Genomic DNA, 18,723 nt, shown 5'->3' with positions numbered 1-18,723 from the left:
AGGTATTAATAGAAGATAGAATGTGGAGAATTACTAGGCGAAGGAAGGAAACGAACATTTACGTGCATTATCAATTCCTTTTCAGGGGTGAAGGGAAGGTCCGTGGCTCACCCTCGACTCTGAGGGTAACATCACAGAAGATGGCTATGTGATCTGACACTCTCCCTTTCATCACAGCTTCTCCTCCAGGACCGTCCAGGGCTCTGTGCTTCCTTCTTTGAATAACAGCTTCCACTGCAACCTTCTGGGAAGGTAAGCAGTGATATGGGCTTCCCAGGTGGCTCAGGGGTAAAGAATCCGCCAGCCAATGCAGGAGTCACAGGAGACGCAGGTTCGATCCCTGGGTCGGGAAGATCCCCTGGAGAAGGAAATGGCAACCTGCCCCAGTATTCTTGCCTGGCAAATCCCATGGACAGAGAAGCCTGGAGGGCTACAGTCCCTGGGGTCACAAAGAGTCGGACACGGCTGAGCACCCATGCAAGCTGTGATGTCTTTCCAATTTTTCAGTGCTTTGAGCGCCAACCCGGAAGGTGAGGCTGTGCTGGCAGTTCATTGTGGGGACAGTCACGGTAAGCAATGGTTTACCCTCCCAGCGATGGCACATGTGGATCGTCAGCTCGCCATGCGTCAGGCCCAATGTTTGCACTTTGCATCATTAAATTATTTATTCCCACTTTCATTGTCCCCATTTTGCAGAGGAGGACACTCAAGCACAAGGGGCTGGGAGCTTGCCCAAGGTCACACAGTGAGTGTCTAGGCTTTGGTGAAGCTATCTGATTTCAGCATCCCCACTTCAGCTCTCTGTTTTCTCTTCTGGTGCTAGCATCTCTTTGCAGCTTTGCTGCAAATAATACTAAACCAGAAATAATCACCAAGAGAGGAGTAATTAAATAGATGATGGAACAGCCACTAAAGAAAAAAAATTTTTTTTAGAACATTTTATTGGGACTTCCCTGTCGGTCCAGACTCTGCACTTCCACTTCAGGGAGTGCAGGTTCCATCCCTGGTCAGGGAACTAAGATCCTGGAGGCTGCATGGTGCGGCCAAAAAAAAAAAAAAGTGTTTTGTTTGTTTTTTTTAATTTGTGTTGATCTGAGTCACAACAGATGAAAGTGGAAACAACTTAAGTGGCTATCAGTGGATGAATGGATAAACAAACTGTGGTCTATCCATACAACCGAGTATTACTCAGTCTTAAAAAGGATGGAAATTCTAACCCATGTTACAACATGGATGTACTTTGAAGACACTGCACTAAGTGAAATAAAACCAACACCAAAGGGCAATGACTGTACTAGTCCGCCTATCTAAATGGGCTTACACAGAGAGAAAGTAGAACAGTGGTCCCCAAGCTCTGGGGGTTGGGGGGACAGAGGGGAATGGGGAGTTAGTGTTTAATGGGCACAGAGTTTCAGTTGAGGAAGATGAGAAAGTTCTGGGGATGGATGGTAGTGAAGGTAACACAACATGGAATATAATTCATACCATTAGCTACACAGCTGTTGAAATGGTAAACTTTATAGCGACTATTTTAACACCATAAACACACATAACGAACAGACACACAAGTCGGTTGCAAGAACTAACAGGCAAAGATTGTTGGGGCTCATTTGTTTTTGGCCACACAGCTTGTAGGATCCCAGTTCCCAGACCAGGGATCAAATCCAGGGACGTGGCAGCGAAAGCCACTGGACTGCCAGGGAACTCCTGCCAGGGCTCACTATTAAATGTGCTACAGTCCCACGATCTAGGTTCTTGGTACTAAGATTTAAGTATGGTCTCGAACCAGAGACCCAGCCTCCCTAGGGACTTGTTAGAAACGCTGAGTCTCAGGTCCTGACCGAGATCTTCTAAATCAACATCTGCGCTATAACCAGGTCCCCAGGGAATTCATGTACATGAATTCATGTGCATGTTCAAGTGTGGTCAAGAATATTTTCTCTTCGGCCATCGAACATTCTGGAAGGATACTTAAGAAACCTGAGACTGATTTTTGGGAAGGAGGACGGATGGGGATGGGGAGTTTTGAGGGAAAGAAATTTCTTTTTACTTTTCATTTTGGATCCTTCTGTAATATGTAAATTTTTAAACCTGCACATCTATTAATTTAAATAATCAAGATAAATCCCAATAGTGACTATTTACAGAACACTTGTCAATCTGTAACATTAGCTAAGCATGTCACAGACACGTTCATCTGTGAAGTGGGATGAAGACAGGCTTACAGGACTGTCGTGAAGATAAACGGAGCTTGATGAACAGAAAACTGTGGAGGCTTTGTGTCAATATTGGCTTTCCTCCAACCCAGCTTCGTTCAAGTCACCTTTGTACCTTGAGCATGGGGGACACTGACCTTTGTGAAATTTGACTTTGAGAAATGGCTTAGCTCCCTGGAGTTTTAAGCCAGGATCTGTTCACATTCCTTCTCTGGCAATCCACTAGGAGCCAGGGCCCTTTATTTATTAAAACTTGTTTTAAGATGGATGTAAAGAGAGACCTCTGACATTAAATTACACTCAGAAAGCCAGACTACATTTTGAATCAGATGGGTTCCTAAAAGCCGTTATCAGCGACATGAGCCAAGATTTTCCAAGGGGAAAAAAAAGTAATATGAAAGAAAAAGAAAATAGCAGTGGCATATGTTAACTATATGAGGGCTTTGAAACAAGCTGGCTCACAATTTCTTGGCATTTGTTGTGTATATATAGCATATAATTTACCAAAATAGCAGGGAACATTTGTTTTACATAATTTTTCTATTGAAAGAAGGGAAGAGCTTGAGGAAATAACTGTCAACCCAAAGATTTTGCTTGAACCATCATGTAATTCACCTCAGTACCTTAAATTAGGGTCTGAGACGCGATTAGGGTGAGGAAGTTTTTTTTTTTTTTCTATTTTCATCTGAGCTTCTGGGTATTTATCCCCTGAGTTCATGAATCTATCAGACTGAAAAAGGAAGCTTGTGCCTAATTGTGATTACGACAGGGTAGCATTTCAAGTCATGCCTAAAGATGGGGTGGGGGTGTCATAGAAAGGAGCGCCCAACTCTGCAAACAGACTGATCTGGGTTTGAATTTCCTGCCCCCACTACTCGGCAGCTCTGAGGTTAGGTTACTTTACTTCTCTGGGTCTCAGTGTCCTGCTGGTAGAATGGAGATGGTAATTCCCATCTCACAGGGTTGCCATGGAGATTAAAGGAGTCAACAGAGAGAACATCTCAAAAGAGTCTGGCCCTCTTCTTTAGTATTTTATTTTACTTGCAGCATGTGGCATCTTAGTGCCCAGGGATCGAACCTGTGCCCCCTACACTGGAAGAGCACAGTGTTAACCACTGGACCACCAAGGAAGTCCCTATTCTTCAGTATTTTAATAAATGTTTACTGAGTGCTGACTGTGCGCTGAAGGCTCAGATACGAAAGGGGATAAAATACACCTGCCCTCCTGAAATGGATTCCCTATTGAGAAGACGGCTAATACACAAGTAAACAAGAAATCATTATACGTTTGCAAATGAATGAACCTTGAGAGGGAAACAAATAGGGTGCCAAGATAAAGAACAACTGGAGGGAAGAGTAGTCAGGATAGACTTGCCTGAGGTCTGGAGACCAGGAGAATCCCACAGAGATGGGGGACACAGACCCAGGGAGTAGGACCAAGGAGTAGAGGTGGGAAAGACAGGCTGAATTATACAGAGACCACAGGGTTTCCATGTTTTCCTGAGATCAGTGGGATGCCTCTGAAAGGTTTACAAGTAGAGTGAGACGGGGGAAGGTGATCAGAGTTGATTTTGAGATCATTCAGGCATATTTTGCTATAAGAGGATGAACAGATTGTGGGCAGTGTTTTAAAACACTGGAGAAGGAATGGAAACCCACTCCAGTATTCTTGTCTGGAAAATCCCACTGAGTCAAACTTACATTTATTTATTTTTTGACTGTGAGGCACGTGGGCTCTTAGTTCCCCAACCAGGGATCGAACCTGAGACCCTGCATTGGATGGGCACAGTCTTAACCACTGGACCGCCAGGGAAGTCCCTAAAATATTGGTTTTATTATCATTTAGGTGTGGCAAACAGATCAGGAGATGACTGCCAGCTGAAGACTTCAGACTCTGTTATACTCACAGATTCCAAGAAGAGGGGGCATGGCACATTTTGGGGGCAGGGGTAGCCAAATGGGGAAACACTGGGATCAGTAAGGAGGCAAGTGAAAGTGAAAGCCGCTCGGTCGTGTCCAACTCTTTGTGATCCCATGGACTCTACAGTCCATGGAATTCTCCAGGCCAGAATACTGGAGTGGGTAGCCGTTCCCTCCTCCAGCGGATCTTCCTAACCCAGGGATCAAACCCAGGTCTCCCACATTACAGGTGGATTCTTTACCAGCTGAGCCACCAGGGAAGCCCAAGAATACTGGAGCGGGTAGGCTATCCCTTCTCCAGCGGATCTTCCCGACCCAGGAATCGCACTGGGGAGGCAAGGGTGAGGATACAATCTGGGGCAGAGTCTTTGCTGAGGTTTCCACAGGAAGGAGCAGGTGAGGCAGGGCAAGCAAGTTGAGGATCAGCTAGTTTGAGTCATTTCTCCAGGCTCTGAGCATAGGGACCGTCTTCAGTTGTCTGGTATTTGGCCCTGGTGCGGCGAGTGCAGGTGGATCAGTAGCTTTGGATTGGTTGGTTTGCACACGGAAGGTCCACGGGCAGGCGACTTATTTACTAGTTAACCCTGGGAGGGGAGAGCCCTCCAGAATCTGCAAGGCCCCAAAAGGTCAAAACATCAGAATTCAGAAAATAAAAAGCATGATTAATGCACAAAGATTAACACAGGACAGACATGCAGTGAGGGCATTCTATGCGTCAGACCACATTCTGGCCCTCGGGGAGTTTTCAGTCTTTTACCAAAAGTATCCTGAAGCTGCAGGAAGGGGCACAAGCCACAGTCCCTACATGACTAATGTGAGAAGAGTGAGGTGTAAAGAGAGGTCTGAAGATGCTCTGTAAATGGAGAGACCGAAAAATGTATTGTCTAAACTAAAACGCTTCAGAGAAGTGGTTCTCAATGGGGCGACACTGGCAATGTCTGGAGACAGTTTCGATTGTCACAACTTGGAGGGGGAGTGACTATGATGAAACAAGGCTATGTCTGATCTTTCCATGGGGACTCAGTGCTTTAGCTGCTAAAACTTAATAATGGTGGCCCCTGCTGTCAAGGAGAATGATTTAAGCTGATGAACAGATTTTTCTGATTTTTTTCAATGCATAAAGTTTTTACTTAATCCTGTGGCCTGATCTACCCTAAAATCCAGTATCGGATGGAATCTAGGCAATGTCCCATGAACTTGGGATCCATCAGACCCCTGGTGTGTGAAGCTTTCATACAACTAAGTGAAGACAGACACTGAACAATAAATAAGCAAATTATATGGTATGTTGGAAGGTAATGTGTGATTTAAAAAAAAAGGAAAAGCAGGGATTTCCCCGACAGTCCAGTGGTTAGGACTATGCCTTTCAATGCAGGGGGTGCAGCTTTGACCCGTGGTCAGGGAGCAAAGATCCCACATTGCCTCACGGTCAAAAACACAAAACATAAAACAGACCCAATACTGTCAACAAATTCAGTAAAGACTTTAAAAATGGTCCACATTAAAAAAAAAAAATCTTAAAGAGGAAAAGCTGAACATGGTATTGGAGGATGGGGGAAGAGGGCTATGATTTTTTTCAACTACAGTAAAATACACAGAAGATATCATTTGTCATTTTAAGTGTTTTTAAAGAGTACAGTTCAGTGGGCATTAAGTATATTCACAATATTGCACAATCATTACCACTGTTCATCCACAGAACTCTTTTCATCTTGTAAAAACGGACAGTGTACCTACTACACAGATCCCCCTCCTCCCCTTCCCCAGCCTCTGGCAACTACCATTCTACTTTATGTCTCTATGAACTTGATTGCTTTAGAAACCTCACAGAGTGGAGGTTATGCTTATTTCACTTAGCATAATGTCTTCAAGGTTTATCTGTGTTGTAGCATGTTTCAGGATTCCCTTCCTTTTTGAAGGCTACATAATATTCCATCGTATGGACAGACCACATTTGTGTATCTACTCATCATGAAGGGACCCTTAGGTGGCTTTCATCTTTTGGCTATTGCGAATAATGCTGCTATGAACATGGCTGTACAAATATCTCTTCCGTATTCTGCTTTCAACTCTTTTGCAGGTATATACCCAGAAGTGAAATTGCTGGGTCCTATGGCGATTCCTAATTTTTTGAGGAGCCTCCATACTGTTTCCTTTGGAGGCTGCCCCATTTTTCATTCTCACCAATAGTCAGTGTGTAAGAATTCCATTTTCTCCATATCCTCACCAAGACTTGTTGTTTTTATTTATTTTTGATAGTAGCCATCCAAGAAGTCCGGTGTGCTGCAGTTTGTGGGGTTGCAAAGAGTCAGATACAACTGAGCAACTGAACAACAACAAAAATCTTAATGGCGGTAAGAGAGGGCTACAGATTTTAAGGAGGTGATAAGGGTAGGCTTGGGTGAGATGGTGGCATTTGAGATCTGAGTAAAGCAGATACGTAGGAGAAGAGCTTTCTAGGTAGAGAGAACAGTGGGTGCTGGAGCAGGAACCCACCTGGTGTGCTTAAGGAACAACAAGGGGACCACGGGCTTCCCTGGTAGCTCAGATAGTAAAGAATCTGTCTGCAGTTTAGGAGACCAGGGTTCCAACTCCAGGTTGAGAAGATCCCCTGGAGAAGAGAATGGCAACCCACTCCAGTATTCTTGCCTGGATAATTCCCTGGACAGAGGAGCCTGGCGGGCTACATTCTATGGGGTTGCAAAGAGTCAGACACAACTGAGCAACTAACACACACACACACACACACACACACACACACACACACAGAAGCCAGAATGGCTACATGAGGGGGTCAAAGAGTAAAGAAGACAAGGTGAAATGGGAGCCCTAGGAGGGTTTTGGAACTGAAGAGGCTTGTGAGTTGACTTCTAAAGAATCCCTCCAGGACTTACCCTGGTGGTCCAGTGGCTAAGACGTCACGCTGCCAAGGCAGGGGGGCCCTGAGTTCAATCCCTGGTCGGGGAACTAGATCCCATATGCTGCAACTAAAGATCCTGCATGCCGCAACTAAGACCCAGCACAGCCAAATAAATAAATAATTTTTTTAAAAAAAGAATACGTTTGGTTGCTGTGTTGAGAATGTGCCGTAGGGAGACACGGGCAGGACCGGGAAGACCAGCAAGATAACCCCTGGAATCTACCCAGGTTCAGAGACGACAGGGACTTGAACCAAGGAGTAGCAGTAGAGTTGGAGAGAAGTGATAGGAGTTTAGACGGAATTTAAAGGCAGGACCAAGAGAATTTCCTGATGGGTTGGAGTGAAATCTGAGGGAAGGAGGAGTCAAAACGGACTCCAAATGGGGAGGATGGAGTCACCATCAACTGGAAGAGGCTGAAAGAGGAGCAGAATGCAGGAAAGATCAGACTTCATGTTTGGACGGGTGCTTCTGTTAGCTTTCATCAGGACATCTTAGGATTCGGAAAAGGAGACCGTGGCTTCCAGGTGCTTTGCTATTTGAACAAGCTGGAGGATGAGGGGAAGATGTCCAGAGTGAAAGAAGACAAATAACACTAGTACCAACTGGTTGAGCCCTTATGTGGAGCCAGGCACTGTGCTGGGACTTCCCAGTGGTGTGACCTGCCTGATCCTCACAACGGCCCTGCCATGCAGATATCACTATTATCCCAGCGTTATAGATAAACACCCAATCATGGGGAAATGAAGTCACTAGGCCAGGGTTACCCAGATGCTAAGTGGCAGAGTCAGGGTTTGAACCCAGATCTGCCTGACTCAGAGCCTGCACTTTTACCCCAGGAAGCCCCAGGAGGAGTCAGAAGATTCATTGAGCTGATGGACTTAAGCTCCATCTTTATTTTTTTAATATTTATGTTATTTATTGAGCTGTTCCAGGTCTTCGTTGCAGCACACGGCATCTTTACTCACAGCATGCAAACTCCTAGTTGTGGCATGTGGGATCTAGTTCCCTGACCAGGGATCAAACCCAGACCCCCTGGACTGGGAGTTAGAGTTCTTATCCACTGGCCCACCAGGGAAGTCCCTAAGCTCAATCTTGAAAGACAGCGTTAGTAAGAAGGGAGTGAGTGGATCAAGCAAACACAAGGTAAATGTCCAATTTCTTGTCCTTACTACAGGGTCCTGTGTGGCCTGGTCCCTGCCATCCTCTGCAGCCTTCCCTCCACTCACTTGCTCATGAAGCTCCACTGGCCTGATTTTGAGCTCTTCTCCTCACACAGTTCCTACTATTGGAAAGCTCCCTCCTATCTCTTCTCCTGGCTGATCTCTACACATGTCTACGGGTTCAGCGCCAATGTCACTTCCTCCAAGAAGCCTTCTCTGATCTGCCTCTCTGCCATCTAGAACTAGACTTGTTGCCCCTTCTCCATGTGTGGAGAAAAGGGAACCCTCCTGTGCTGTTGGCAGGAATGTAAATTGGTGCAGCCACTATGGAGAACAGTATGGAGTTTCCTTAGAAAACTAAAAATAGAGTTACCATATGATCCAGCAATCCCACTCTTGGGCATATATTCAGAGAAAACCATAATTTAAAAAGATACACGCGCCCCAGTGTTCATCGCAGCATGATTTATAACAGCCAAGAGGACACGGAAACAATTTAACTGTCTGTCCATCGACAGATGAATGGATAAAGGAGATGTGGGGGATACACACAGAACAGAATACTACTCAGGCATTAAAAAAGAAGGAAATAATGCTATTTGCATTTGCAGCAAGGTGGATTATCATACTAACTGAAGTAAGTAGCCCTTAAGACAATTCTCATAATTATTGTGAAACTGTGTCTTCAATATTCGCTTCTCCCATGGGACCATTACCAGTTTCTGCAGTTCCAAAAGTGCTCTGGGCCCAGGCTGTCACAATGGGACTAAAGCAGCCTTGAGCCACAAGCAGCTACTGGGCACTCGAAATGCAACCAACGCAATGAAGGAACTGACTTTGTAAACAGGACCTATTTTACCTATAAATCATACTTTATAATGTGAATGCACGTGTCGCTTCAGTCGTGTCCGACTCTTCGCACCTCTATGGACTGTAGCCCTCCAGGCTCCTCTGTCCATGGGATTCTCTAGGCAAGAATACTGGAGGGGGTTGCCATGTCTTTCTCCAGGCGATCTTTCTGACCCAGGGATTGAACCCTTGTCTCTTGTGTCTCCTGCATTGGCAGGCGGGTTCTTTACTATTAGCACCACCTGGGAAGCCCACTGTGTATTACGCATGGACATTATTTCATATACCAACTACATAATTTAAGTTTAAATAGCCACATGTATTGGACACTGTATTGGACACTGAAGCTCTAGCTGTGAGCTCCTTGAGGGCAAGCTCCATGTATCTTATTTGGTCATAGAATTCCCTGATGTAGGATGATGCTCAGGAAAACTGTTGAGTGAATAAATGAATCAATGAATGGATGAGCCAATCCGTCAATGTAGTCTGCATAATCTGTTTTCAGGAAACTCATCCCGGAAAGGAGAGACCCAGGAAAATCTGACTTGCACAAGATCTCACAAAAAGGCAGAACTAGATACAAAATCCAGCCTTCTGAATCTCCTGCACGTAGTGCTGTGCACAGGCAGAGGTTGTCTGTGGTCTCACACAAGCCATCGCGGAGCTGTTCATGAAGGCACCTCCAAGTCCTGGGAAGGACTGTTTCTTAGACATCCTCACCCCTTCCTCCTCCCCTGACCCTGTAAACAACGTAGTGGCTTGTAATCTATTAACACTTGGCTTCCCGCAAGACTGAGCCTGTTCCAAGGTCCACTCTTGCCAATCCTCTATAAGGCACTCTGATTTTTAAAAAACCCATATTTTTCTCAGGCCATCTGTTGCCGGCAGTCTGTGAATAATATACACAGGGTGTGGTTTAAAAAACACCTATGTCGTGATGTGAAATCCACTCAGATTTACACAGCCGTTCCTTTTACTTTTTTTTTTTTTTAATAAACGAATGTTAACATGTTTCAGGGCTAATTTTGACCTCGTTCAAATGTAATTTGGTGGTTGCAGATTACATTCTGGGGGACTCCAGCAGAAAGAGCCTACAGATTTTGTTTTTACAAACTTTTTTTCAGATATCATCATAATCATAATTTTATAAATTATTTTTCAGATGTTCATATGTATTGATGTCTCTGTCTGCCAGGCATTCGGCACAATGACCTCACATGATCTTCCCAATAAGCCTTTGAATCAAGTACTATTATGATTCCCATTTTATGGCTAAGGAAAATGAGTTTCAGAAAGGTTAAGTCACTTGCACAAAGTCACACAGCCAGGAAGTGGCACAGTAGGGATTTGAAGCCTAGTCTGTTTTATTCAAGAGCCAGTGCTCTTAGCTAGCACACAATGTGGCCTTTCTAATAGATATTACATGTGTGTAAAAATCAGGAAAATAATCAAGAAACTTAACACTGGGGCTTGGGAAGAGAGACTTATTCTTGTGCTTCTTTTTGGACTTTATTCTATGTATATACTATTATTAGTATAAAAACTAAATTAATTTAAGCTTAAGTAAAATCCTCTTATTAGGTTTGATTTTTTTCTATTGAAGGAAGGGCTTGTCACTCTATTAGTAGATTAAATATACATGAATCTTTGAGTAATTTGCAAAGTTCACATGCCCTGACAGCATTTGAAAATTTAGTAAAACTGCAGTTCCAACATGTATCCTTATCCTGAATTCCAAATTTCATATTTTAGTTTCTGGATTATTTTTTTATTTTGAGGTAATAGGTTGGTTTTTAAACATATTTATTTTCAATGAAAATAAATGTTTTCCTTGAGAGATCTGCACTCAGGTACATATATTTTCATGGATTCATAGATCGACTTTGGATAGTATAACTGGGCATCTTTCAGCATTTGTGAAATAATGCCGTGTTACATAAGACAGGCCATTGCAGATCAATTAATAAAAGCTTAAAAGTAAACATTTCATTAATTAAAATTTTTAATGCAAATTAATTTTACACTGAATGAGAAGTAGACACCCCAATACCCTTCAGTACTCAGAGCCTCAGAGAGCTGTAGCAGTCACACTAAAAGTCACTTGGGAGAATTCCTCAGTGGTTTAGAGAGAGAGAGAGAGAGAAAAAAAACACATTTAAGTCAAGAAAATATACATACTAACAATAATGTATCCTTTCCAACAATTCCAAAGGAGGGTCCGCTTTTACCATCCAAGTGACCCGTGCTTCTAAAAATTAAAACAAAAATCCCATTAATGTTCTTTTTGTTGCTCCATCTCATACTCTTGGAATTTGCTTAACAAATCACCATCAGCTTGAGGTTGGAGAATTTTGAATGCCCCTTTACAAGCCCTTTCCATTGCTTGACCGTATTTCCCCAAGATTTTCAGAGCAAATTTGGTATCCTTGAAAAATTCAAAAAAAAAAAAAAAATTTCCAGTCCTCTAAGCAGTGTATTCCTGAGTTCCCAAGGATAGCCCCTGACAGTGAGCCTCACTTAGCTAGCTGTTACAAAAACCTTTCATTCAGAAGAAGGCAAGAGGTTTCACCAAAGATACACAGCCCTCTCATTCACACACTTCATAAACAACGGGGACTTCGCCGAAGCCTCCTCTCTAGGAAGGAATCCCAGCTTTTCAGAAAACAGTATGCAACATCAGTTTCCCTTCTAAAAGACCTTGCAGGAAAATTCGGAATTTCACAGCATAGGAGAAGGGCTGGAAAGGACCCATGTCATTGCACGGACTCATAAATTCACTCCACATTTCCAAACAGCAGCTAAAGCTTTCTTAAAACACAGACCCTCCCAATCCCTTTAGGAGGAAGAGCAATTCCAAGGGAAAATATTACACGTTTAGGTCCCCGTTAAGATTCTGACGGATCTGGGGGGGAAAAAAAAAAACCGGACTGAGTCAGAGATAACAGAGGCTGAGCCGGTGGGGTTGGGAAAATGGCTTGTCTCCTCCAGGCCTGAGTCTCTCCCCCTGAAACCGTTCCCTTTAAATTCGGGAAGGCATGCCGAGATGCTCTCCTGCAGGTTTTCTTTCTTTCTTTTTTTCTTTTTAAAGAAAAGCCTGTCTGCCTCTGACTCGCCCTTAAGATACTCACGGCAGCTGCCTGAGCTGGAATAAGTCCTCCTCCATGTCCGCGCTGCGCCAGGACGAGCCCTGTTCATGGCCCTTACATGGTGGTGGTGGATGACGAGCGCGCGCTCGGGGGCTTCAGCGTTAGGATGCCGGACCCGCGCGGCTGCCTCCCTCGGTGGCAGCTGTTCAGGGGAGGGAGCCGCCAGGGACCAGCCCACGAGACAAAGCCGCCGCCGCCAGGAGACCGCGGCGAGAGTGGGCGGAGAGGAGGCGGCGGAGGGCAGAGCGCGATGCGCGCGGAGGGGGGCGGGGAGAGCCCTTCTGGTTAGCGAAATTTACAGGCTCTCTGGGGCTGGTGGTGATGCTCTGGGGTGCCGACAGGGCGCCCGCCAGCCTGTGAAATGGCCGTCTGGGTACCAATGAGGGCTCTTCGGTTGACGATGCCTCTCTGAAGGTTTGTGTATATGGATTCATTTAAGGTTGCCTTCAATATTCTTGAAAACCAGGCGGCTGTCACAAACGCAAAGAATGAAAAACAAAATTTCCATGCGTTGAAGCATTGTTTATTGAGCACCTACTGTCCGCCAGGGCTTTCCTGGTGGCTCAGGGGTAAAGAATCCGCCCGCCAAAGCAGGGTTTGTTCCCTGGGAGGGGAAGATCCACCGCAGTAAGGAAATGGCAACCCACTCCTGCGTTCTTGCCTGGGAAATCCCATGGACAGAGGAGCCTGGGGGGCTGTAGTCCTTGGGGTCGCAAAGAGTCAAGACGAGACTTAGCGACTAACAACTGTATGCTGGGCAAGGTGATAGTCACTGGGTAACTGATAAGAGAATAAGTTAGACATGACATTGTCATTACGGAGATGAGATCTTATGAAATGAATCAAGAAAAAAAAATTGAGTAAGTTGTGTAGGAGAAAGCCAAAGATCACTCATTTATTTAACAATCGTTCACGAGTGATTTCTGCAGTTCTGGGGAATCAGAGATGAATAAAACCCAATTCCTGCCTTCAAATTCCTCTTTGTCTTGTTCAGTGGCACACCTCTCTCTTCCACTAGAATGTCCGCCCCCGCTCTGCCTCTAGAAGGTAAGCTTTGTAAAGGTTTCTGATGTACCCCCAAGGGCCTAGAATAATAAAACTTTATTTATGGACACTGAAATTGAAATTTAATATTCCTCACTACACTCAACCCCAGGGCTTTGCTGTTGTGAGCACTCAATAAATGCTTGTTAAACTGAAAACACACATCTTTCAAGTGAGGAGATTCAGTATCTTTCTTAAGCCATGGAGAGTTGGGATAATAATTTATATCAGAGCTGGCAAGTTGGAGGGTTATTGGTTAACTCACCCTGGTTTGCTCAGGGCTTGAGTTATAGTACTGAAAGCTCAGTGTCCTGGAAAGTGCTGGGTCTGAAGCAAACCTTGACAGTTGGTTCCTCTACAGCTGTAAGCCAGAGAAGGGTTTTCATGCCTAAAGGGTTTTGAGTACCCTTAGGTGCAAGATATCAAACTATAAAACTCTTTACATAAAACTATAAGACTCACAGGAGTAGGTCTTCATGACCTTCAATTAGGCAATGGTTTTATAGACACGACCTCAAAAAGCACAAGAGACAAAGAAAAAAAAAACAGATATGCTGGACTATATCAAAGTTAAAATCTTTTATGCTGCAAATAATACTATCAAGAAAGTGAAAAGACAACCAATAGAATAAGAAAAAATATTTGAAAACCGTATAACTAACAAGAGACTAACTCAAAATATGTAAAGAACTCTTGGAACTTAGTAATACAAGACAAATAACTCAATTTAAAATGGGCAAAACATATGAATAGACATTTCTTCAAAGAAGACATGTAAATAGCCAATATGCACTTGAAAAGAAAAAGTGTAACAATGCTGCAATCAAGATACAAAATGTTTCCATCATCCCCAAATTTCCTCTCTGGCTGCTCAGACAACCACTAATCTGCTTTTATTACTATAAATTAATTTGTGTTTTCTAGAATTTATGTAAACAATCATATAGTACATATTCTTTTCTGTCTGACTTCTTCATTCAGCGTGGCTTTGAGATTCATAAATGTTACCGTTTTTTAATAGGGCATTCTTTTTTATCACAGAGTAATATTCTATTGTATGATATGCTACATTTTACTTATTTGCTGTTGCTAAGTCTCTTCAGTCCTGTCCGACTCTGTGCGACCCCATAGATGGCAGCCCACTAGGCTGCCCCATCCCTGGGATTCTCCAGGCAACAACACTGGAGTGGGTTGCCATTTCCTTCTCAAATGCATGAAAGTGAAATGTGAAAGTGAAGTCACTCAGTCATGTCTGACTCTTTACGACCCCATGGACTGCAGCCTACCAGGCTCCTCCGTCCATGGGATTTTCCAGGCAAGAGTACTTGAGTGGGGTGCCACTGCCTTCTCTGACACATATACTGCTGCTGCTGCTGCTAAGTCACTTCAGTCATGTCCGACTCTGTGCGACTCCATAGACGGCAGGCAGCCCATCAGGCTCCACCGTCACTGGTATTCTCCAGGCAAGAACACTGGAGTGGGTTGCCGTTTCCTTCTCCAATGCATGAAAGTGAAAAGTGAAAGTGAAGTCGCTCAGTCATGTCTGACTCTTTACGACCCCATGGACTGCAGCCCACCAGGCTCCTCCGTCCATGGGATTTTCCAGGCTAGAATACTGGAGTGGGGCACCATTGCCTGCTACTTCTACCATTTCCCTTGTTTTCTACAGAACAGGTCTAATTGTAAAATAGTATTATACTTAAGAGACCCTCCAACTGGCCACCGATGCCATCCTCCAATGGATACTGTGGCCATGCAGTATCACATAGGAAGACTAGGTATGTCGTCTTTAAGCCCTGGGGATCAAATCTATCCCAGTTTTTCAGGATACAGTTCAAGGGAGTGAGGCTGGAATTGTTAGCTCCCATCTTGTCCTGAAGAAATCAGAGAAGCCCCCAAGATGAAAGGTTGTTGCTGAACCATGCAAAGACGCCAGGATTCTTGGCCTCCAGAGGAGAAGAATTCAATCCGGGGCCAGAGATGAGGCTTGATCACTCAGAGCTTTTGTGTAATAAAGTTCTATTAAAGTATAAAGGAGATAGAGAAAGCTTCTGACATAGGCATCAGAAGGGGGCAGAAATGACCATTCAAAGTTTTCCAAATTTGGAGCTCTTATGAATACAGTAACTGTGAACATTCATATACAAGTCTTTCTATAGATTTACATTTTCATTTCTTTTGGGTAAATAAATATTGAAGAGTGAAATGGTTGGGTCACTGTGGTAAGGTTATGTTTATCTTCATAGCAAACTGCTAGCTTTCCAAAGCATTTATTGTTGTTGTTTAGTCACTAAGCTGTGTCCGACTCTTTGCGACCCCATGGACTGTAGCCCCCCAGGCTCCTCTGTCCATGGGATTTCCCAGGCAGGAACGCTGGGGTAGGTTGCCATTTGCTTCTCCAGGGGATCTTCCCAACCCAGGGATGGAACCCACATTTCTTACATCTGCTTCATTGCAGGTGGGTTCTTCACCGATAGCGCCACCTGGGAAGCATACGTATCATTTTACATCCCCATCAGTGATGTATGAGAGAGTTCCAGTTGCGCTTCAAATCCTTAACCAACAAACCGTATTGACCATTTCTTTAACTGTCATCATTCTAATATAGTGTCTTGTGGTGTTAATTTTTGTTTCCCTTGTGACAAATTATGTTGACCATATTTTCATGTACCTATTGGCCAATTACATACCTTTTTTTGGTGTGCAATGTCTGTCCAAATATTTTGACAGTTTGGGGAAAATTGTATGTCTTCTTACTGAATTGTAAGATGTCTTTACACATTATGGATGCAGGTCATTGTTAGATGTGTGCACCCTTAAAATTTTCTGAAATTTGTGTCATACCTTTTCATTTTCTTAACAGTATCTTTCAAAGAAAATGTTTAAACTTAAATATCAGGTTATCAGATATTTTTTCTTTTCTAATTTGGGCTTTTGTGACCTAAGAAATCTCTGGGGTTTATATATATATATATATATTTGGCTGTGCTGGGTCTTAGTTGTGGCAAAGAAATCTTTGTTTACCTGAAGGTTGCAAAGATTTTTCTCCTACAAGAAAACCTCCTTAGAGAGTTTTATAGTTTTAGCTTTTAGCTTTTAGTTTTATAGTTTTAGCTTTTAGCTTTTATGCTAAAACTATAAAATTTCCAGTAAGTCTAAGTGTTTCATTACATTCTTTCACAATAATATGCCCTCTATATTTTAGGCATCCTTCCTTTTCTCCTGATCTCTATGGGTTATTTGGCCGTGGAGGAATAGCATATCTTGCAAAAATGTATGAATGGGAAGACCGGAGACAGGGCTTGCGTTCTGTGATAGCATTTGTGACCTTAGACAGGCCTGGGCACCTGTACGTGGCTCAGTGTTCTCATCTGTAAGAGTGGCGCTGATGAGACCTTAGCCTGCCTGCTGCCCAAGAATGCGGTGAGGCTGGGAGGAGATGCTACAGGTGCCAGCACTTAGAGCTGGTCCAGCTTCAGAGAAAACTTGGGGTGCTACAGCTCTTATCATTTTCCGATAATCTCGATTTCTCTATCTCAGCATTTTGCCTAAGATAGAGGGTACTACACTTCATTCTGAGCGTAAGGAAGATGATTTTAGTTGATACGTGGGATAAACAGTTATCCTACTTAAAATAAATATAGCTACTTATTTTTATATATATTAGAAAAATATATTTTGTCCAAATATGAAAACAAATTCAAAACAAAAGAAATTTAAAAATATTTATGTAGTAAAAATAAAAATTAAAAACAAATAAATAAATAAAATAAAATATTTATGTGATATAGGCACCCCAGGTGAAAAAACAAAGCTAATTAAATTAAATAGTAAAGGTGATGTCTGAATATGACCAAAAAAATTAAAGATGTTATCCAAACAACAGCAGTTTGTCAAAATGCAGACGCGTGAGTATCACACTGATACCTTCTAATACATTTGGCTGAGATGGAGCCAAGAACATGCACCTTTTTTTGTTGTTGTTATTTTCATTCATTTTATTTTTTAGATTCCACATATAAGCGAAAAATATACAGCATTTGTCTTCCTCTGTCTGGCTTATTTCGTTATGTGTAATATCCTTCAGGCCCATCCACATTGTTGTAAATGGCAGATTTTTGTTCTTTTTATGGCTGAGTAATATTCCACATCTTTATCCATTCATCTGTTGATGGACACTTAGGTTGCTTCCATTTCTTGGCTATTGTGAGTAAATGAATAATGCTGCTATGAACAGTGGGGTGCACATATCTTTTCAAATTAGTGTTTTTGCTTTCTCAGAATATATACCCAGGAGTGGAATTGCTGGATCACATGGCAACTGCAATTTTCATTTTTAAAGCAAGCTCCGAACTGTTTTCCATAGTGACCACACCTATTTACATTCCCTACAAAAGTGTATGAGCAGGGACCTGTAATTTTAACCAGGAAGTCAGGGGATTTTTGAGCTAGGTGGTATAAGGCCCACATTTTAAAGAACACTGTTTCCAGTGTCTTAGTTATCTATAGCTGCATAACAAATTATCCCGAAACTTAGGACCTTTGAAAAATATTAACAGTTATTATCTCACACAATTTCTCTGGATTGGGAATCCAAGAGCCAGTTATCCGGGTGGTTGTAACTCAAGGTTGCTCATGAGGCTTCAGTCAGATATCAGCCAGGGTTGTGGTCTCATCTGAAGATTTGAATGAGACAGGAGGCCCATTTTCAAGGTGGTAGACTAACATGGTTGATAAGTTAGTGATGACTGTTGGCAGGGGCTTCCGTTCTTAACAGGTAGATCTCTCCATAAGAATATCCTCTCCTAAAAGGAAGCCCTCTTGCACTCTTGATGGGAATGTAAATTGCTAAACTACTATGGAGAACAGTATGGAGATTCCTTAAAAAACTAGGACTGAAACTATTATATGACCCAACAAACCCATTACTGGGCATATACCCCAAGAACACCATAATCGAAAAAGACACACGTACTCCAGTATTCATTGCAGCACTATTTACAATAGCCAAGACATGGAGTGGACCTAGATGTCCACTGACAGATGAATGGATAAAGAAGTGGTGGTACATGTATGCAATGGAATATTACTCAGCCATAAAAAGGAATGAATTTGAGTCAGTTCTAGTGAGGTGGATGAGCCCTGAGCCTGTTATACAGAGTGAAGTAAGTCAGAGAGAGAAAAGCAAATATATATTCGTGCAAATATATGGAATCTCGAAAAATGGTACTGATGAACCTGTTTGCAGGGCACAAATAAAGAGGCAGACACAGAGAACACACTCGTGGACACAGTGCGGGAAGGAGAGGAAGGGATGAATCGGGAGAGCAGCGTTGAAACATGTACATTACCATTTGTAACCTAGTTAGCTAATGGGACAGCCGTGTAAAACCAATAGCTAACGCATAACACAGTTTGCGTAACAGGGTGCTCTGTGACAACCTAGCGGGGTGGAATGGGGTGGTGG

General features: G+C 43.1%; 1 protein-coding gene across 3 annotated transcripts in view; it reads right to left on the bottom strand.

Moving 5' to 3' along the window:
* SVOP (SV2 related protein) overlaps nt 1–12,429 on the bottom strand; it is a 68,298-nt gene extending 55,869 nt beyond the window's left edge. For 2 of the 3 annotated variants that reach the window (XM_060400803.1, XM_004017439.6), the window contains exon 1: nt 12,195–12,429. Coding sequence is in view for 1 of the 3 variants with exons in the window: in XM_004017439.6 (XP_004017488.1) it covers nt 12,195–12,229 (35 nt within the window). In the remaining 2 variants the exon portion in view is untranslated. Of the gene's footprint in view, nt 1–11,244; nt 11,315–12,194 lie in introns of all 3 variants that reach the window. The other variant, XM_042234719.2, reaches the window with a different exon arrangement.
* Between the last annotated feature and the right edge of the window lie 6,294 nt (nt 12,430–18,723).

Source organism: Ovis aries, chromosome 17, assembly GCF_016772045.2.
Source record: "Ovis aries strain OAR_USU_Benz2616 breed Rambouillet chromosome 17, ARS-UI_Ramb_v3.0, whole genome shotgun sequence".
NCBI lineage: Eukaryota > Metazoa > Chordata > Mammalia > Artiodactyla > Bovidae > Ovis > Ovis aries.
The sequence above is the reverse complement of the archived record's forward strand: the minus strand, read 5'-3'. Positions and strand labels throughout refer to the sequence as shown.